This window comes from Mytilus californianus, unplaced genomic scaffold (genome assembly GCF_021869535.1).
Source record: "Mytilus californianus isolate M0D057914Y unplaced genomic scaffold, xbMytCali1.0.p SCAF_9, whole genome shotgun sequence".
Taxonomy (NCBI): Eukaryota; Metazoa; Mollusca; class Bivalvia; order Mytilida; family Mytilidae; genus Mytilus; species Mytilus californianus.
In genome coordinates this window covers 84,252,252-84,270,207 of record NW_026262745.1, presented here as the reverse complement: position 1 = coordinate 84,270,207, position 17,956 = coordinate 84,252,252, and the positions used below count along the sequence as shown (strand labels likewise).

The 17,956-nt window shown below is 30.3% G+C and overlaps 1 protein-coding gene across 14 annotated transcripts in view; it reads right to left on the bottom strand.

Moving 5' to 3' along the window:
- Positions 1-17,956, bottom strand: part of LOC127714107 (C-Jun-amino-terminal kinase-interacting protein 4-like) — a 117,646-nt gene that overhangs the window by 80,659 nt on the left and 19,031 nt on the right. For all 14 annotated transcript variants that reach the window (XM_052220069.1, XM_052220077.1, XM_052220071.1 and 11 more), the window contains 4 exons: positions 16,290-16,347; positions 15,660-15,716; positions 14,580-14,730; positions 13,199-13,395 (listed from right to left, as the gene is read on the bottom strand). In XM_052220069.1, coding sequence (XP_052076029.1) covers positions 13,199-13,395; positions 14,580-14,730; positions 15,660-15,716; positions 16,290-16,347 — 463 coding nt within the window. The remainder of the gene's footprint in view (positions 1-13,198; positions 13,396-14,579; positions 14,731-15,659; positions 15,717-16,289; positions 16,348-17,956) is intronic.

Here is a 17,956-nt window from a genome sequence, read left to right as displayed (position 1 = left end):
CAGCTTTCCCTTTGTGATATGGAACCTTGTAGTACAATTTCAGAAAGATCCATACACTTACACACAAGTTATTGTCATGAAACTAGAAAAATGCTTGTTTTTTGCCCCTTTTTTAGCCCCTAATTCCTGATATTTTGAGGCAATTACCCCCAAAATCAATCCCAGCATTCCCTGTGTGATATGGAACCTTGTGGTACAATGTCAGAGAGATCCATACACTAACACACAAGTTATGTCTGGAAGTTACAAAAATGCTTATTTTTGGCCCCTAATTCCTTTACTGTTGGTACCATAACCCCCCAAATCAATCCCAACCTTCCTTTTGTGGTATTGAACCTTATGGTAAAGTTTCATAGAGATCCATTCACTTAAACTTAAGTTAGAGTGCGAAAACCAATGTGTCTTCGGACGACGACAACGCCGACGTCATACCAATATACGACCGCAAATATTTTTTGCAGTCGAATAAAAAGCATCTCTAGAACGGTAAAGGTGACACCACCCAAATTCAAACTTGATTTGTGTTTTGTGGTCATAAGCATTGTGTATAAGTTTCATAACATTTGGTTGAAGCAAACTAAAGCTAGAGCTTTAGAAATGGAAACCAATTCAGGTACGGACAGACATTCAAACAGAAAAGGGTAACACTTAATGCCCCTTTATTGGGGAATAAAAAGTTCTCAATATTTCCGAACAGTGACCTTGACTTCTGACCCATTGACTCTAAAGTAAATAGATTTCTCTCATTTGCTATATCTTCCATCTGTGTAAGTAATTAAAGCAATTAAGCAAAGAATACTGAAGTTATCATCAGCAAACCATTTGTTTCAGGTAATGAACAGATATGAAAAAACAATTTATTTGTAGATCTGATAGGAATGATACCAATTAATAATGTTTTTATATTTCTCATGGTTTTACCTTTGTTAATGACACCATGTAACACAATCACACTTAAAATGATTCCATTTTCCCATCCACTACTATACTTAGTGGGGTGATATATTTAAAGATGCATGTATATTGTATATGAATAATATTTCACAGTGCAATAAAAGACTGAACACAATACAAGTCAGGTTAAGGAATTTGATTCATACTTTGCCATTGTTAGGTTTGTTAATACTTTTTTGGAATTTATTACATTTTTTCAGTAACTAATTTCCTTGGCAACATTTCCCTGCCAAACTTTAGAAATGGCAATCAGTTTTAACAGATGAGAACCTCAGATAGCCATAATTATATAAATAATGAAGGAAACCTTGAGAATATAACTAATATGTAGATGTTTACTGTACATGTCAAGGTTTGTAATTTGGGTTACGTATAGCTTAAATCTTGTTCATCTTCAAATATATGTGTTTCTGCCACTAAATGTCTATTGCAGGTTGCTTAGTTGCTGTTTATCTGTTTTCTTTGAAGTTTTCTCTTCACCATCATGTCATATGTACAGTGGTTTGCGTTTTTTAATAACAGTTTTGAGATAGACTTGTATGCAGTAGACAAAAACATTGATATATTACTACTGGCTTATACCAGTGAACCAGATATATAGTTCCATGTTATTAACTTGTTCTGAAAATGAACTACCAGATGGGACAACTAGTCAACAAGGTTACACCCTAATAAACAATAAATAATAAATGTAATATAACTACAGGACTAGACATGATATTGACATTCTGAGGATTGTTTTCCTTCATATTTCCTTAATATATTAAAGTTTTCAAGATATGAAACAACACATTTTACCCTTGTGTTCATTTTTCTCCAAGGTTGGTATGTTGGTCATGTTGATTGTTTGACAAGAGTGAAAAATTTCATACCAAATACCCTTAGGATCATTCAGCTTAAGTTTTGTTGAAATCAGTCCATTGTTATCAGAGATTTTTAAAACAATTTAATACAATGGATGCCAAGTGATTGCAATAGCTCACATGGCTCATAGGGCCAGGTAAGCTAACAAATCAAGAAATCTTCCAGGCTCTTCTACTTGTATGCTATATTATTAAGATTGATTACAAAGAAAAATATAAATATCCCATTTGTTGCAATAAATGTCAGAAACCCATGAATGTTATTTGATATCACCACAGAATGAAGTTTGATCCCAGACAATGTTTCATTATCTTTTGTACATGAAGGTCCACATATGAATATATGATTTGCGTGACTGTGTATGTTTAATGATTGTAGTGTTCATAACATATTTCAACATATCTTTCATATTATAATCAGTTTCTAATGGCTTGATGGATCTTTTTATATTTTTTTACCGTCCAAAGTTAACACATGGACCACAGCAATGTTTTAGTAGAAAAACTTATATCATATTTTTTTGGGGTTGCTGAGAACTTATCTAGGGGACACAATTTTCTGGTTTTATCATTTTCTCCAATAAAAGTTACTAAAAATTTGTATTTCTTCCAGTATTTAAACTCATGATCTGGCCTTCCAACTAAACAAGAGTGAACATGCAGATATGTCTCACCTGCATTACTGATTATGTTTGAATCTTATATTGAAAGTGTTTACTACAGCTATCACATAATTGATAAAGATTAACTTTATTAATGATCTATGAAAATGAAGTCAATTCAGATGAACCCACACAGACACACATGTGCACCAAGCTTTATTCCATACACTAAATATAGTTTACCTGTTGTTTATAGTATCTGAGAAACAGACCTAACCACAAAAACTAAACGTTGCTCAACGGGCCATGAAAATGAGGTCAAGATCAGATGAACCCTAATTAACTGACATGTACACCCAATACAAATGAACCATAAAATTTAGGCCAAGATATGAATTATTAAGGTATTGTATCTTCTTAAGTATAAAACTTTCTACAAATAGTTTACACTGTGGTCAGATAAGCATCCCTATGTCTCTCATTTTGCTAGGTTTATTTCAAAAAGAAGTCTAAATATGCATTCAATACACTAATTTCCATTCATGTCCATTTAGAAATTGATTCCAAAGATAACAATGGTAAACTTAGGGCTGTGGCATTCTGAACTATTTCTGAAATATTCAATTCAATTTAAAATAAAATGCTTCGCTGGGGCGCAGCTTGATACGACCGCAGAGGTCGAACCCTGAACAGTTGGGGCAAGTATGGACACAACATTCAAGCTTGATACAGCTCTGAATTTGGATTGTTATTAAATATTTGACACAGCATAGGTTTCTGACACAGAAAGAATGTGGTCTAAGAACTTGAATTTTTTTAATTTACCTATTATGGTCCAATGTCCAAAATCAAAATACATGGTTAGATTCAGCATATCAAAGAACCCCATATATTCAATTTTTGTTAAAATCAAACAAAGTTTAATTTTGGACCCCAACTTGGACAAACTTGAAAACTGGGCCCATAATCAAAAATCTAAACACATGTTTAGATTCAGCATATCAAAGAACCCCAAGAATTCAATTTTTGCTAAAATCAAACTTAAGTTTAATTTTGGACCCTTTGGACCTTAATGTAGACCAATTTAAAAAACGGGACTTAAAATTAAAAATCTAAATATACGGTTAGATTTGGAATATCAAAGAACCCCAATAATTCAATTTTTGATGAAATTAAACAAAGTTTAATTTTGGACCCTTTTGACCTCAATATGAACCAATTTGATAGCGGGGTCCACAAATAAAAAATCTAAATTCATGGTTAGATTAAACATATCAAAGAACCCCATATATTCAATTTTTGTTGAAATAAAAAAAAGTTTAATTTTGGACCCCAACTTGGACCAACTTGAAAACTGGGCCCATAATCAAAAATCTAAACACATGTTTAGATTCAGCATATCAAAGAACCTCATATATTCAATTTTTGTTAAAATCAAACAAAGTTTAAATACTGGACCCTATCTTGGACCAACTTGAAAACTGGGCCCATAATCAAAAAATCTAAACACATGTTTAGATTCAGCATATCAAAGAACCCCAATAATTCAATTTTTGTTAAAATCAAACTAAGTTTAATTTTGGACCCTTTGGACCTTAATGTAGACCAATTTAAAAAACAGGACCCAAAATTAAAAATAAATACACGGTTAGATTTGGAATATCAAAGAACCCCAATAATTCAATTTTAGATGAAATCAAACAATGTTTAATTTTGGACCCTTTTGACCTCAATATGAACCAATTTGATAACGGGGTCCACAAATAAAAGATATAAATACATGGTTAGATTCAGCATATCAAAGAACCCCATATATTCAATTTTTGTTGAAATCAAACAAAGTTTAATTTTGGACCCCAATTTGGACCAACTTGAAAACTGGGCCAAAAATCAAAAATCTAAATACATGTTTAGATTCAGCATATCAAAGAACCTCATATATTCAATTTTTGCTAAAATCAAAGAAAGTTTAATTTTGGACCCTTTGGACCTTAATGTAGACCAATTTGAAAACTGGACCCAAAATTAAAAATCTAAATACACTGTTAGATTCGGAATAACAAATAAATAAATGTGATCAAAGATTTTACAAATCTAATGCGCCATACTGTGCAATTAAAGATTTCTTCTTGAAATTTTTCAATATTTGAAATTTGAAAAAAAAATAATATTTGAAGAATAATTCTTTTTAATTTCTGAAATCTGAAATGAGAAAAAATTGACCCCCCACAATTTCTTTTTATCCCCCCCCCCCCCCCTTTTTTCCCCCAAAATATTCTTTCCCTCAAGATATGGTCATAATCTCAATTCAAATTTCCAATGGAGTTGGCAACCATAATTACCCATTTAAATTTACCATAGTGCTAACTTAATCTATTTTATAATAGAATTAAAAATATAGTGTCAAATCTTTCATATGGATTTTTTTGTAAAAAAAAAGATGCAACATTTGCAGATATTTTTACTGGTCTTCCTTTATAAATATGCATTTTTTTAAACATAATTTAAAAGCAGTGTAAGGGAAGTAACCAAAACGTTGTATTTGGATTACCTCCCTTACACTGTTTTAAATTATCTTTATTGTTCATTAACCATTACTTTATACATAATTTAAAAGCAGTGTAAGGGAGATAATTTCAATGATGTATTTGATTTATCTCCCTTACACTGCTTTAAATTATGTTTTGTACTAAAGTATTTGTCCATTAACCAGGACAACCTTGTTTTTCCCCCTTTTTTGCCCCTAATTCCTAAACGGTTTGAGCCATAACCCCCCAAAGCAAATCCTAACCATCCCTTTGTGGTATGGAAACTTGTAGTATAATTTCAGAGAGATCCATACACCGTTCCACAGTTATTGTCTGGAAACTAGAAAATGCTTATTTTTGGCCCCTTTTTGGCCCCTAATTCCTTAACTGTTGGTACCATAACCCCCAAAATCAATCCCAACCTTCCTTTTGTGGTATTTAACCTTATGGTCAAATTTCAAAAAGATCCATTCACTTAAACTAAAGTTAGAGTGCGAAAACCAATGTGTCTTCGGACGACGACGCCGGACGACGACGCCGGACGACGACGACGACGCCAACGTCATACCAATATACGACCACAAAATTTTTTTGCGGTCGTATAAAAATGTGCTTGAGAACAGCAAAAAGTTATGATGTTTATCAGTAGTCATTCTGAAATGAAACATGACGTTATGTTAGCTTTTTATCTCAATATGAAGAAAATAAAAAGTTTTCTTGCTATTTTTCAACATCACAACAGAAAATTTAAATGACAATGACAAAAAGTGGTTGCTTTGCAAACATCACTAAAACTGTTGCAAAATTTAAGTCAATCTGAGTAATCGGATTGATTGATGACTGTTTAATGTCCAGTAGCAAACTAAATGCATATTCAGGATGAGCATATGATAATGTGATATGAATATAAAACCTGCTTTGTACAAGACATACACCCTGATCTGTAATCTTAATGTTCACAAGGTAACACTGCCCAGAAAGACATGTCATCCTACCAGGACACATTATTAATACTCCAAGTCAACCAATCGTTGCTCTTACTCCTAAATTCTGCATGCTTAGTAGAGAAGTAGCAAATACCAATTTTCACGTCTTTGGTTTGACCTGGCCTAGGTTTAAACCCACTACCTCCTGCACTGCAGGCGAGTACCATACTAGAAGACCACTGAGGAGGTTAGTAATAGCATAGAACATCTCAGTTGATATATTGACAATGATGTTGGAAAAATAACATCTGTGTTTAGCATTCAAGGGAATTAAGTCATCACAATGGAAATCAAATATGCCATATTCTTCTGTGTTAAGTAACTATAGAAATGTCATAGTACTGTAAATTCAGATATTTTCCATGCATTAATTATTAAAAATTTTAACAACAGACATAAATGCAAGATTTATTGTTGTGATTTAAGAAAGTGATGCATACAAATAATCAAAATGTTAGTTTTTATTTTTGCAAACCCTATCCCGTTACAAAAATTATAAATACATCGCAAATATTTCTGAATTTTCAGTATCTAGCTCAGTGTCAATCTAATTAAAATACAGATCCTATGTCCACGCTTCCCTTACAAGGATCTAACAACACTCAGTTCTATCTTCAGTGATGGTAAATTATTACATCACCCATTGAAATTTCTGCCTCCAAATTTTTAAAGGGGGGTTTCCGAAAGGTCTTTAAAACAACAGGTAGAAAACAGCGTTTTAGGATCCTTGAAAGGAAAGCAAGGATGCAGGATTTGTATTTCAGTCAAATTGGTTAAATGTAAGCATTAAGGGAAAGCTTAAAGAGAATTCACACATAAGAGATAAATATACTTTTAATTAAAACTGTACAACATTCACTAAAACACATGCCAATCATGCAGTTTTAAAATCAGTCAAGTTAAATATAACATAGAAATAAATTTGGCACAAATGCATATAACTTGTGTTAATAAAATAAATAGTCTATATATATATATATATCTGCCATGTAAACACTTAAACTTTCCCCAAGTTTAAAAGTCATTAAAACACGATGTAGAATGGGTAACAACTAGCACCATCTTCACATACTAACTGGGCATGAAACTGAAACGAAAGGAATTATAGGTTAAAAGATTTTCCCTTTTTTTCGGTTTCTGATTTTAAAAGTTGCAATTGACTTTATTTAGTGAATGTTTACATGCAGTTTTACAACACTGACTACAGGCTAGCAAAGTGTGAATATGTACATGTATGTGAGTTAACAAATCTGTAGTTTGTCAATTATCTAAAAAGAGAGCATTATCAACAAAAACTTAAAAGATTTAGCTGAAATAATTACTTTTTATGCAAAATCATATTATGTGTACATTTATGAACATATATCTAAATCATAAAAGAAAAAATATTATTTAGCCAACTTTTTTAATATACATTGTTTCTATTAAAGGATTGACTAATATTTTTTCTGTCTATGAAGAAATAACATCAAAAATGTGGTGCACACTGAATAACCTGTGTAGCGTGTTGTTTAAAAGTGTGCTCCACATTTTTGATGTTATTTCTTCATAGACAGAAAAAATATTACAGTCATTCCTTCTAATTTAATTCTAAATTCCATTTTGAAGGAGTAAATCATGAAAAGAACATTGATGACATCATGGTCACATGACAAAAATTATGTCTATGAGCTGATAGACAAAAACTTTCAGCCGATCAGAAAACGTGTGGCATCCAAAATTAAATTACGTACGAATAACAGAAATCTCATTTCACATTTGTTGACTCTAATAATTATTTTTCAAAGAGTGAGATTATGTTTCAGTTTGAACAAATGAAAGACATGTGTCAAAACTGTATATCATGTTACACGCATGCATGCAATGTGAATATCATTTTCATTTAGTTTTTCAAGAATTAACAAAAAATGCCAACGATGCATTTAAGGTCTTAACTTACCAAAAACTCTTTTTTTTCAACAAAAAAATTCTCAATAATTTAAATTACAAATGAGTGAATCATGATCCTTCCTGCCAGGAAGAATCAATAAAAAGTGATCTTTTTTTTTTCATTTAATGAAAAGTTACTTCTTTCTTATAATTTTGTTACATGTCTGATTCTCGAAACTTGTCACATTTTGGTTGAAACAATACTCTTAAACTTAAAAATTTGATTTTGACGAAAATTAACCAAACAAATTGACTGTTGAATTTTTGTCAGTGATCAATTTGTCTCACTATGACACTGTGGCAGGAAGTTCCAATTTGATTCTACATCTGAATTCTCCATGACTGTTAAGCATGCTGTATACAGAATTAGTAGTCAGAAACAGAGGTTAGTAGTAAATTGAAAATAACTAATAAACACAATTCAAATTTTGGGTTCATTCATCGATTTTGCAACATCATCAGCAACATATCTTCATCTTTTAAATTTTTTCTTTGTCCAATGCTGTTGATGCATAAATTAGGCATTAGCATTTGTAAACAAGAACATACCATATTCAAATAAACAACATTCCAGACAATGAAAGAAGCAAGTGCAACAAGATAATGCTTTAAAGTGTAAATCTTTAAAAAATATTTTCAACAGCTTCTCCAATATCAAGAAAATATAGAACCTTTTCAAAATTTCCATGATTTTTCAAGGATTTCTAACGTTTCTAAATTCTGAGTTGCTCAAAGGCCTCATAGTTCTGAGATTAAATACTTTGTTTAATTCAATATTCCAAGAAATGAGCAGATATGGAAGAAGCATGAATGAATGAGTTTTAATTTTTTTCTGCATAATAATGCATTTTGATTGTGTAATGTGTGTTCTACTCTTTTGGGGTAAAGAGAACAGCCATTTACATTTTAAAATTGGATAAATTGGCCCTGCAATTTCCTTGAAGGATCCAATTTAGGAGTCCACTCCTCTGCTAGTTTCTATATTTGTTGAAGCAGCATTTATTTTGTAATTCATCCCCGAGCCCATTTCTAATCTATGGCCTCACTTCTATTAAAAGGGTAACTCAATGAAAGGAGGATTACTGTAGTTTGTGAGAGTAGTATCTTTGACAAAATACAATATAATACCACTACTATAGCAAGTGTTGATGCTGATACTTTTGTGTAGTAAATCAACTTTAAGAGGGGCAAGCCAAATATAAGGCTTTTTTTCTATCCTGAATATGCATGAATTATTTGCCACTGTACATTATGAAAACAACCATCAATTGTTATAAAATTCAAATCTCAACTTATGCCACCAATATTGTTAGGTTTCCTTGCTGAAGTGATATTCTTATATAAGACAAGAGACAGGGCTATCATAACACTGAATTTTTATTTTTTTTTTTGTTTCTTTTGTATTTCCATTCTTTCATTAGTTTCAATCGAAAAGAATCCTACGGGGAAAAAAATGCCAAGAAAACATCGTCTAAAAAAATGAAAAAACACACTTAACATCTTTGATCCATATTGACAAATAAGGTTTTCAATTTAAACAATTTTATTAAAATAAAACATATAACAAACATTTTAAATCATGCAATAACATGAATTCATTTTTCTTCACAAAATAAAAAAATATTTAAAATAACAATCAAGTTTATTTTTTTTTTACAAAAGATTAAAACACCAATAGGGATCAATATGGATCAAAGAATTAAATTATGTATGGCATGCAAAAATAGAAAGAACAGGAAAACCTGTAAAAATAAATGTGAATTAATTTCTCAATAAGGATGAATAAGAAATGAGACAGAATGGACTTTTTGATCTCTTATTGATCCCTAATGATTTACATATGGACCAGATCCTGAGCTAACCTGTAATCTTTGATATGTCAAAACCACTTAGTCAAAAGCTTTAAGGTCTAGTCGAAGTATTTGAAGATTTATCATAAAAGTGTAATGTTTCATACTGATACATTTTACAAATGTTTTCAAATTATTTAGTTTTTTAAGAAACTCTTGACTTATTTTAATTTATTATAATTTTATAATAATTCTGAAATCTTATAGACAAGCTAAAAATCAAACAATCAGTCACTAGATTAAAAGTAAAATACTTCTACATGACCTTTAGGTTAAGCAAAATGGTTCAAAAATGGTAAAACAGTATCAGGTAAGTATAAGCTGGTCCTTACACAATAAATAACCTCAGTTCTATGATTAGCACCATTAAATTATTGATTATAGATTGATGTCTATTCAAATACATTCATATATTTGTCATATACATGTACTATCATTAATGTAATGAAAGTCTGTAGGAATGTGAATGAATTTCTACACTTGTTTACACTTGTGTAATAAATAATGTATACACATATATTTGTAATGTTTAATGAATGTTACACAATTGAATACATAGTATGTGATTCAAATCTCCTTTATGTTTTTGATATGTGATTCAAATCTCCTTTATGTTTTTGATAACCTATTTTATACTAGAGATTCAAAGTTAAATTTCAGATGTCTAGAACATAGTACGTGTCCTATAAAACTATTTACCCAAAGATGCAAACTGAACAATGAAAGAATGAATTAATATGTGTCTACTACAGAACCCTCACAGAACACCATCTAGTCACAACCTACTATTTAGTACAATTCGTTGATATATCAACACATTAAATTAAATTAAATCAAAGTCTTTACAAGTTATGAACTATATGTGTGGTAAATCTAAAATTTTAATCCAACTAATCAAAACTAAAAAAAGCTTTAGTCTTTATTATAAAACCATGTGGAGGATTTCAATTTAAGTGATAAATACCATGAAAAACTTGCAATGTAAGTCTTTAAATAAAATATGTAGTTGAAAATCTTTAATTTCCATCTAACAAATCAAAACAATAATGACTTAAGTCTTAAATAAAATGTATGTGGGGAAAATATAAAAATTTCAATTCCTTTCATAAAAGGAACAAGATTTAAAAAGAAAAGACAACACTCACAACTAGAATAACTAAAAAAAACCTCAACAAGATAACACTAACAAAAATGATGTATTAAACCTGCTTAAGAGATCAAGTTTGAATGGATCACATGTATATTATTAAAAATAGGCACCATTAGTTAGAACTGAGGTATTCAAATAATAGTTGACATAAACTTTGTAATTCTCATTGACAATTGTTTTATTACCAATGCTATAATATCATAATATCTTCCTCATACATTAAGGTTTTTTTTTTTATTATACAATTTGAAAGAATTCTTTTCCAAAATAGGTTAAATTTGTATTCAAAGAAAATTTAAATCATTTAATAAATAATTAGAATATACACCTGATTATTATACATCAAAAACAGAATGAAGTCAAATTCTCAATACCATAACTGTTTGTGAATTACAAGTTTATGTCAAACTTTAAATTTATGCATAATCCCATACTCTAAACAGCATAACAGAGCAAATCACAAATATTTGATTTTAATACTATTTTCAACAAAATTTGATAAAAAATAGTTATAATTTTCAGATCTACTATCTTCATTCCATCAGTACCAGAAAAATGTTTTGGATTTCTTTAAAGGCATTAATATCTAAATTTCTGGTGGAAATGGAGTTATTCAGAAAGTTTCTGAATAGCACCACTGGAATAATCAGTATAAGCAATAGCTTTCATTGGGGTCAGAATAAATTGTCTTCATAGACCCCCATACAAATTTATCTGGAGAGGCTCTTATAAAATTCTACATTGATTGTGATGCTGTTTAAAGTATGGTTTCAAACAATTTGTGTTTTGGGCTTTCCCTTCTTGTTAGGATTGCTGGCAGGAATCGGGTCAGGTGCTACAAGCTGACCAAAACTGAAAATGGAAAAAAATAATTGATTACATCTGCAATTTTTTTGCAGTACTTATTTCATCCTCATCTTCAAATTATCTTAAAGATAACAGAAGATGTTGAGTATACTCAATTTGCTACAATCTCTTTAAGATTGAAAATTTCACACATCAGAATACATTTTAGGAATCTGATTAAATAGAAGCTATTGTACCACCTATGACTTTATCACAAACTACATCTCATTTACCCTCTTTAGTTGTGAATTCAAATTTAGCTCTCTTTCTTACATCTATGCATAGGAATTTAGAAAATATCTGATAAGGACTAGCAAGACAACATTGAATTGCCCTTTCATCATTACATTATTATAAGATCCAGTGGCCCATATTATGGACCATCTTATAATTTTATCGATAGAATAAAATCAAGGCCTGGTATATTTTGAAAGTGTTACTACCATTAAACTGAGATTATATCATAAATGCAATCAATTTATATGATAAAAAGAAAGAGAATATATATCACTGTCAATAAATTTGCATGTGCCTTTGTAGCATACAAATTTTAGTCAGTCAAAAACTTCATAACCACTTTACTGATATAACATGGGATCAACTATTTTGCAATGTAATAGAGTTAATACCCTTCATTAGGATATCTGAAAACAGATTTTATCATTTCTTCTACAAAAAAGTCTTTTTTGAGATTTCCTTTGACATAGTTAAAAGAGTGGTAGTTTAAGCTGGAGACGATCACATATTTGAATCCCTTTCCTATGTTATCGGTACATTGGTGGCAGCAGTGACATTTTAAGCTTTGAGGTAATTTGTACATTTTTACAACTTTCCATATTAAACATCTTATCTACACTTTGCATGAATTTTTTTATGCAAACAATAGAGTTATTGAATTCAAGCTACACCGAAATTATTAAAGACCTGAAAAAAAATTTTCTCTTAAGAAATTTTCTGTAAATAACTACATGACTCTTAATAAAAGACCCAACTATCTCATAACATTTATGACAAGATTTCCCCCCCCCCCCCCCCCCAAATCATTCAATTGTTTAAACATTTACAAATAATTGAAACCACCAAATAGTTTGACAATATATAGTAAAGCTATCACCTGAAGTGCCCCAAAACACACTGAGGTGATATTTCAAATATTGATTCATACAGCCTGTTCTAGAAATCTTTAGAATTGGGTTTTTTAGATCATATTACTGCTGTTTGTTTTTTTTGGTTTCATTCCCCCTCCTCTTTTCTCATTTGGCTAATTACAATGAAGAACATACATCATGGTTCTTTTTTAAATCATCTCCATACAACAAACTTTTTTGTTGGACATTCTGTTTTTGTTTACATCTGAATAAGATATAATATTTTGCCTGTAAACAATCGTCAACAATATCAAAATTCCCCGTTGTTCCTTTCAACTCCCCCCTTACTTTTTACAAGACAACACATATGTTTTGCACATCAACTGACAACACTTTACTTACAAATTCCAAATGGAGGACTTTTTCTGTTTTTGTGTTGTGGCGATTTCTGGGTGTTCTCTAGATGCTCTGATCATCTCTGTCCATCGAACAGCCTCTTGTAATTCCATTAATCGTTCTTTATATTGGTTTCTCTCCATTAACACTCTGGCCATTTCTACCCTAGTAAACCTCTTTCTCTGAGCCATTGGCACATCATCCTGTAATAAGGGTATTATATATCAAAACTGATATCTTTCTTTAAATAATAGTCATTCAACAACACAGTAAACACTTCAAGTGACATATATTGTGCTGCTTAAATGTATATAATAATCCAACAATGTGGGATCATTACTTATTTATTCAACAGCACAAGGGGAGTTCATAATACTGTTAAGTTATGACAGGAAAGTACTTTGAACGCCTGTTTCAGATTATTAAAAACTTCTATGAATGGCAGTCACATAAAAATTCACAGGTAAAAAGATTTAACATTCTAATCAATTCTTTTTACTGTTGACAAATTTTCCAATTTGTTTAAGTTCTAAACTCATTATTTCTTTGGTTCATAAATTGCACAGCAAAAAACTATAATGAATTTTGTTCAGGTTGTTATTTCTGCTGTATGATTAGATCCAAGATAGTTCTTTTTTTATCCAGCAATTCAAAATGTAGTGTAGAACTATTTTGACCATGTTGAACCATGAAGACCACCAACTTCAGATGTCTGGGTACAGCCTTTGTTTCAGATAGATAGAAGTCATCCTTGAACTGCTTGTAAAGAAGCGTTAAAATGAGAGCTTAACACCTAATTCATATGAAGAACATCAATATAAACAGTACCTGGGTCAGTGTTTTTCTTGTATGAAGAACAGAAATTTAAGATACAAGTTATCAATATTTAGATCATTGTTAAAAGACTTGTTTTGTTTTTTTGTGGGGTTCTGATATTATATTTAACATGGGATTTTCATTTATTTTTCATTCAAAATGGGTTTTTCTCAGCCTTATCTACAGTCATCAATACTCATGTATAAATATATAAACATCAATACTCATGTAATATGTAAACATCAATACTCATATAATATGTAAACATCAATATTCATGTAATATATCAATATTCATGTAATATGTAAACATCAATATTCATGTAATATATAAACATCAATACTCATGTAATATGTAAACATCAATATTCACGTAATATGTAAACATCAATACTCATGTAATATGTAAACATCAATATTCATGTAATATGTAAACATCAATATTCATGTAATATATAAACATCAATACTCATGTAATATGTAAACATCAATATTCATGTAATATATAAACATCAATATTCATGTAATATATAAACATCAATACTCATGTAATATATAAACATCAATAATACTTCTTCTTCTCCTTCTTTGGCTGAGTTTGTTTTCTTCTCTAATTCTTCCTTCATTTTTTTAATTTCGTCCTCCTGTGATTTCATCCTTTCTTGTAATTTAGTTTTTACTGTCTGTAATGATGATAATTCCTCTCGACATATTTCCAGTTCACTGTCAAATAAACAAAATTCAAATTAAGCATAGTGAAAGGTAGTTTCACAATTCTAAAGGACTTTATAACTGTGAACTGAACTTAATATTTAGAATAAATAGATATGGGCAACTATATCTTTTTCATGAAATGTAAACACACATAAATGTTTCCAATGGACACAGGTAAATATAAATATGCAGGAGTCAATGTACTATTTCAAACCTATTGACTTTTTGTTTTCTTTGAAACTTAATGACATTTGTTTCTGTATTTTGTCATTACAGATTGCTTGTGGGTTTGAGTGCTCTCAAGGTTCAATAACAAACAGTCATGGGTTAACTAGAGGACAGTGAAAGTGACGCAACCCAAATTTGAACTTGATCTGTGTTTTGTGGTAATAAGCATTGTGTATAAGTTGCATAACATTTGGTCAAAGCAACTTAAAGTTAGGGAACAGAAACCAATTTCGGGTGAACTGACATACAAGGGTAAAACTTGATGCCTCCTACGCCAGTGTGCAATAAAAATTACTCCAAATTGAGTTTAACAAATATGAGTTGAAAGAGTACTCACACTAAGTAAAGGGTGTTAATGACAGATTTTTTCATCAGACCGTTAGATATAAACTTGATATTAATTTAAGTGCAAATGGGATGTTTCTTGAAAAACGACATCATATGTGCTCAAGACAAAAACTTAGGCAAGCAAATACATTTTACATTTTAGCACATCAAAACCTTGATAAAGAGCCTAACAAAAACAACCATTAACAATTTCATAATAATTTAACTGACAAATTTACAATAAGAATGTAAAATCCTACCAGTACCAAAGTTTTAGCTTCTGTAGATGAATGTATAAGGGATTGTAACTAACCTTAAGACTTTCATAACATGGTGTAACATATGGCATTTTATTTGTATATTTCAGGAAAACATGAACTCACCCTGTTAACTCATCTACTTTGGCAATTAAATCATCCTTCACTATATTTAAAGCATTCCTGAAAATATACAATGTATGTTTAAAATAAATCCAGTAAGAGACAAATTGTTCAACATTTTTCTAATTGAATAGCTTGTCAAGTAATTTGAAAAATATATTAATAATTTATTTCTGAAACTAACCTTACTAAGGAGGATTAGCCATGGACATATATTTATTTACCTCCATGTCAACCAGTTAATAACTGAGAGCCATGCAGGATGGCTAACTTAGTTGGGTTAGTCTGTAGACAGGAAATTTCACTGATTTTCTATTTTTACAAATCATACTTTTTTGTAATTTCTCTTTTTACAATATAAAACATTTCCTAAAAGATATTTGTGAAAGGTAGCTAAAGGAAATTGGTTATTGATTTTACATTTTATTCTGTAACAATTGATTTTACATTTTATTCTGTAACAATTGATTTTACATTTTATTCTGTAACAATTGATTTTACATTTTATTCTGTAACAATTGATTTTACATTTTATTCTGTAACAATTGATTTTACATTTTATTCTGTAACAATTGATTTTACATTTTATTCTGTAACAATTGATTTTACATTTTATTCTTTAACAATACATACTTGGTTTCCAGTAATTCCGTATTTTCTAAAATAATATTCTCCAATTCCTTTCCCATTCCTGTAATAAATAAATAACAACTTTTACAAATACTGAAATCATTTGAAAAACAAGAATAGGAGTCCATAGGACACCATGCACAGATCACACTATTACATCATGTGTTTAATGAACCACAAAATCTAGGTCAAAATCCTAATTTGGCATCTATTTTAAGTAAATACACATCATTATGAAGATCTGCATTAAATTTCAAGTTGATGTGTCTACAACTTCATGGTAAATAACCTTAAACCAAATCTTTAACCTGCATTAAACTGAATTTTAACCTGCATTAAACCAAATCTTTAACCTGCATTAAACTAAATTTTAACCTGATACGGGATAGTTCAAAAAGTATAATTTTTTTTTTCTAAAACATTTCACTTATTTCAAACATTCAATGGAAAGAAATCTCAGATTTAACAGTGCTTGTTTGAAATTGCCTTAAAATTTTTAGGTTTCTGGGACAAAATTACTTTTACATTGATAACAACAGTTTTTAATTTGATTTGACCTTTGATTTGTTTTCTTTGAATTCTTTATCAAATTCAAACAATGGTTTAACTTATTGCAGGAGAAAAGCATGCATAACAAACACGACTCTCTGTTAATTCATGCAAAATCAACTCTAATAAATTCATTACATGTTACACGAACTTCATTTACAGAAAAATGTAGCCAGGCTCATACAAATGTATTAGTAAATGACATGCACAAAAACATGGCAAACAATATTGGACACACTAACTGTCAGCTTCTAAAAGTAAGGTCTTCATAATGTATATTTCATTCAAAACATAAAACAAAATATAGTTACCAGGCAAATTTTTATTGTTTCAAAGAGGAATAAAATGCTCCGCAGGGCGCAGCTTGATACGACCGCAGAGGTCGAACCCTGAACAGTTGGGGGAAGTATGGACACAACATTCAAGCTTGATACAGCTTTGCATTTGGATTGTGATTAAATATTTGACACAGCATAGGTTTCTAACACAGATTGAATGTGGTCTAAGAACTTAAAAATTTTAAATTGGACATTCACCTATTATGGTCCAATATCCAAAATCTAAATACATGGTTAGATTCAGCATATCAAAGAACCCCAAGAATTCAATTTTTGATGAAATCAAACAAAGTTTAATTTTGGACCCTTTTGACCTCAATGTGGACAAAGTTGATAACGGGGCCCAAAAATCAAAAATCTAAATACATGGTTAGATTCAGCATATCAAAGAACCCCATATATTCAATTTTTGTTGAAATCAAACAAAGTTTAATTTTGGACCCCGATTTGGACCAACTTGAAAACTGGGCCCCTAATCAAAAATCTAAATACATGTTTAGATTCAGCATATCAAAGAACCCTAAGAATTCAATTTTTGTTAAAATCAAACTAAGTTTAATTTTGGACCCTTTGGACCTTAATGTAGACCAATTTGAAAAACGGAACCAAAAATTAAGAATATAAATACACGGTTAGATTCGGCATATCAAAGAACCCCAATAATTCAATTTTTGATGAAATCAAACAAAGTTTAATTTTGGACCCTTTTGACCTCAATGTGGACAAAGTTGATAACAGGGCCCAAAAATCAAAAATCTAAATACATGGTTAGATTCAGCATAT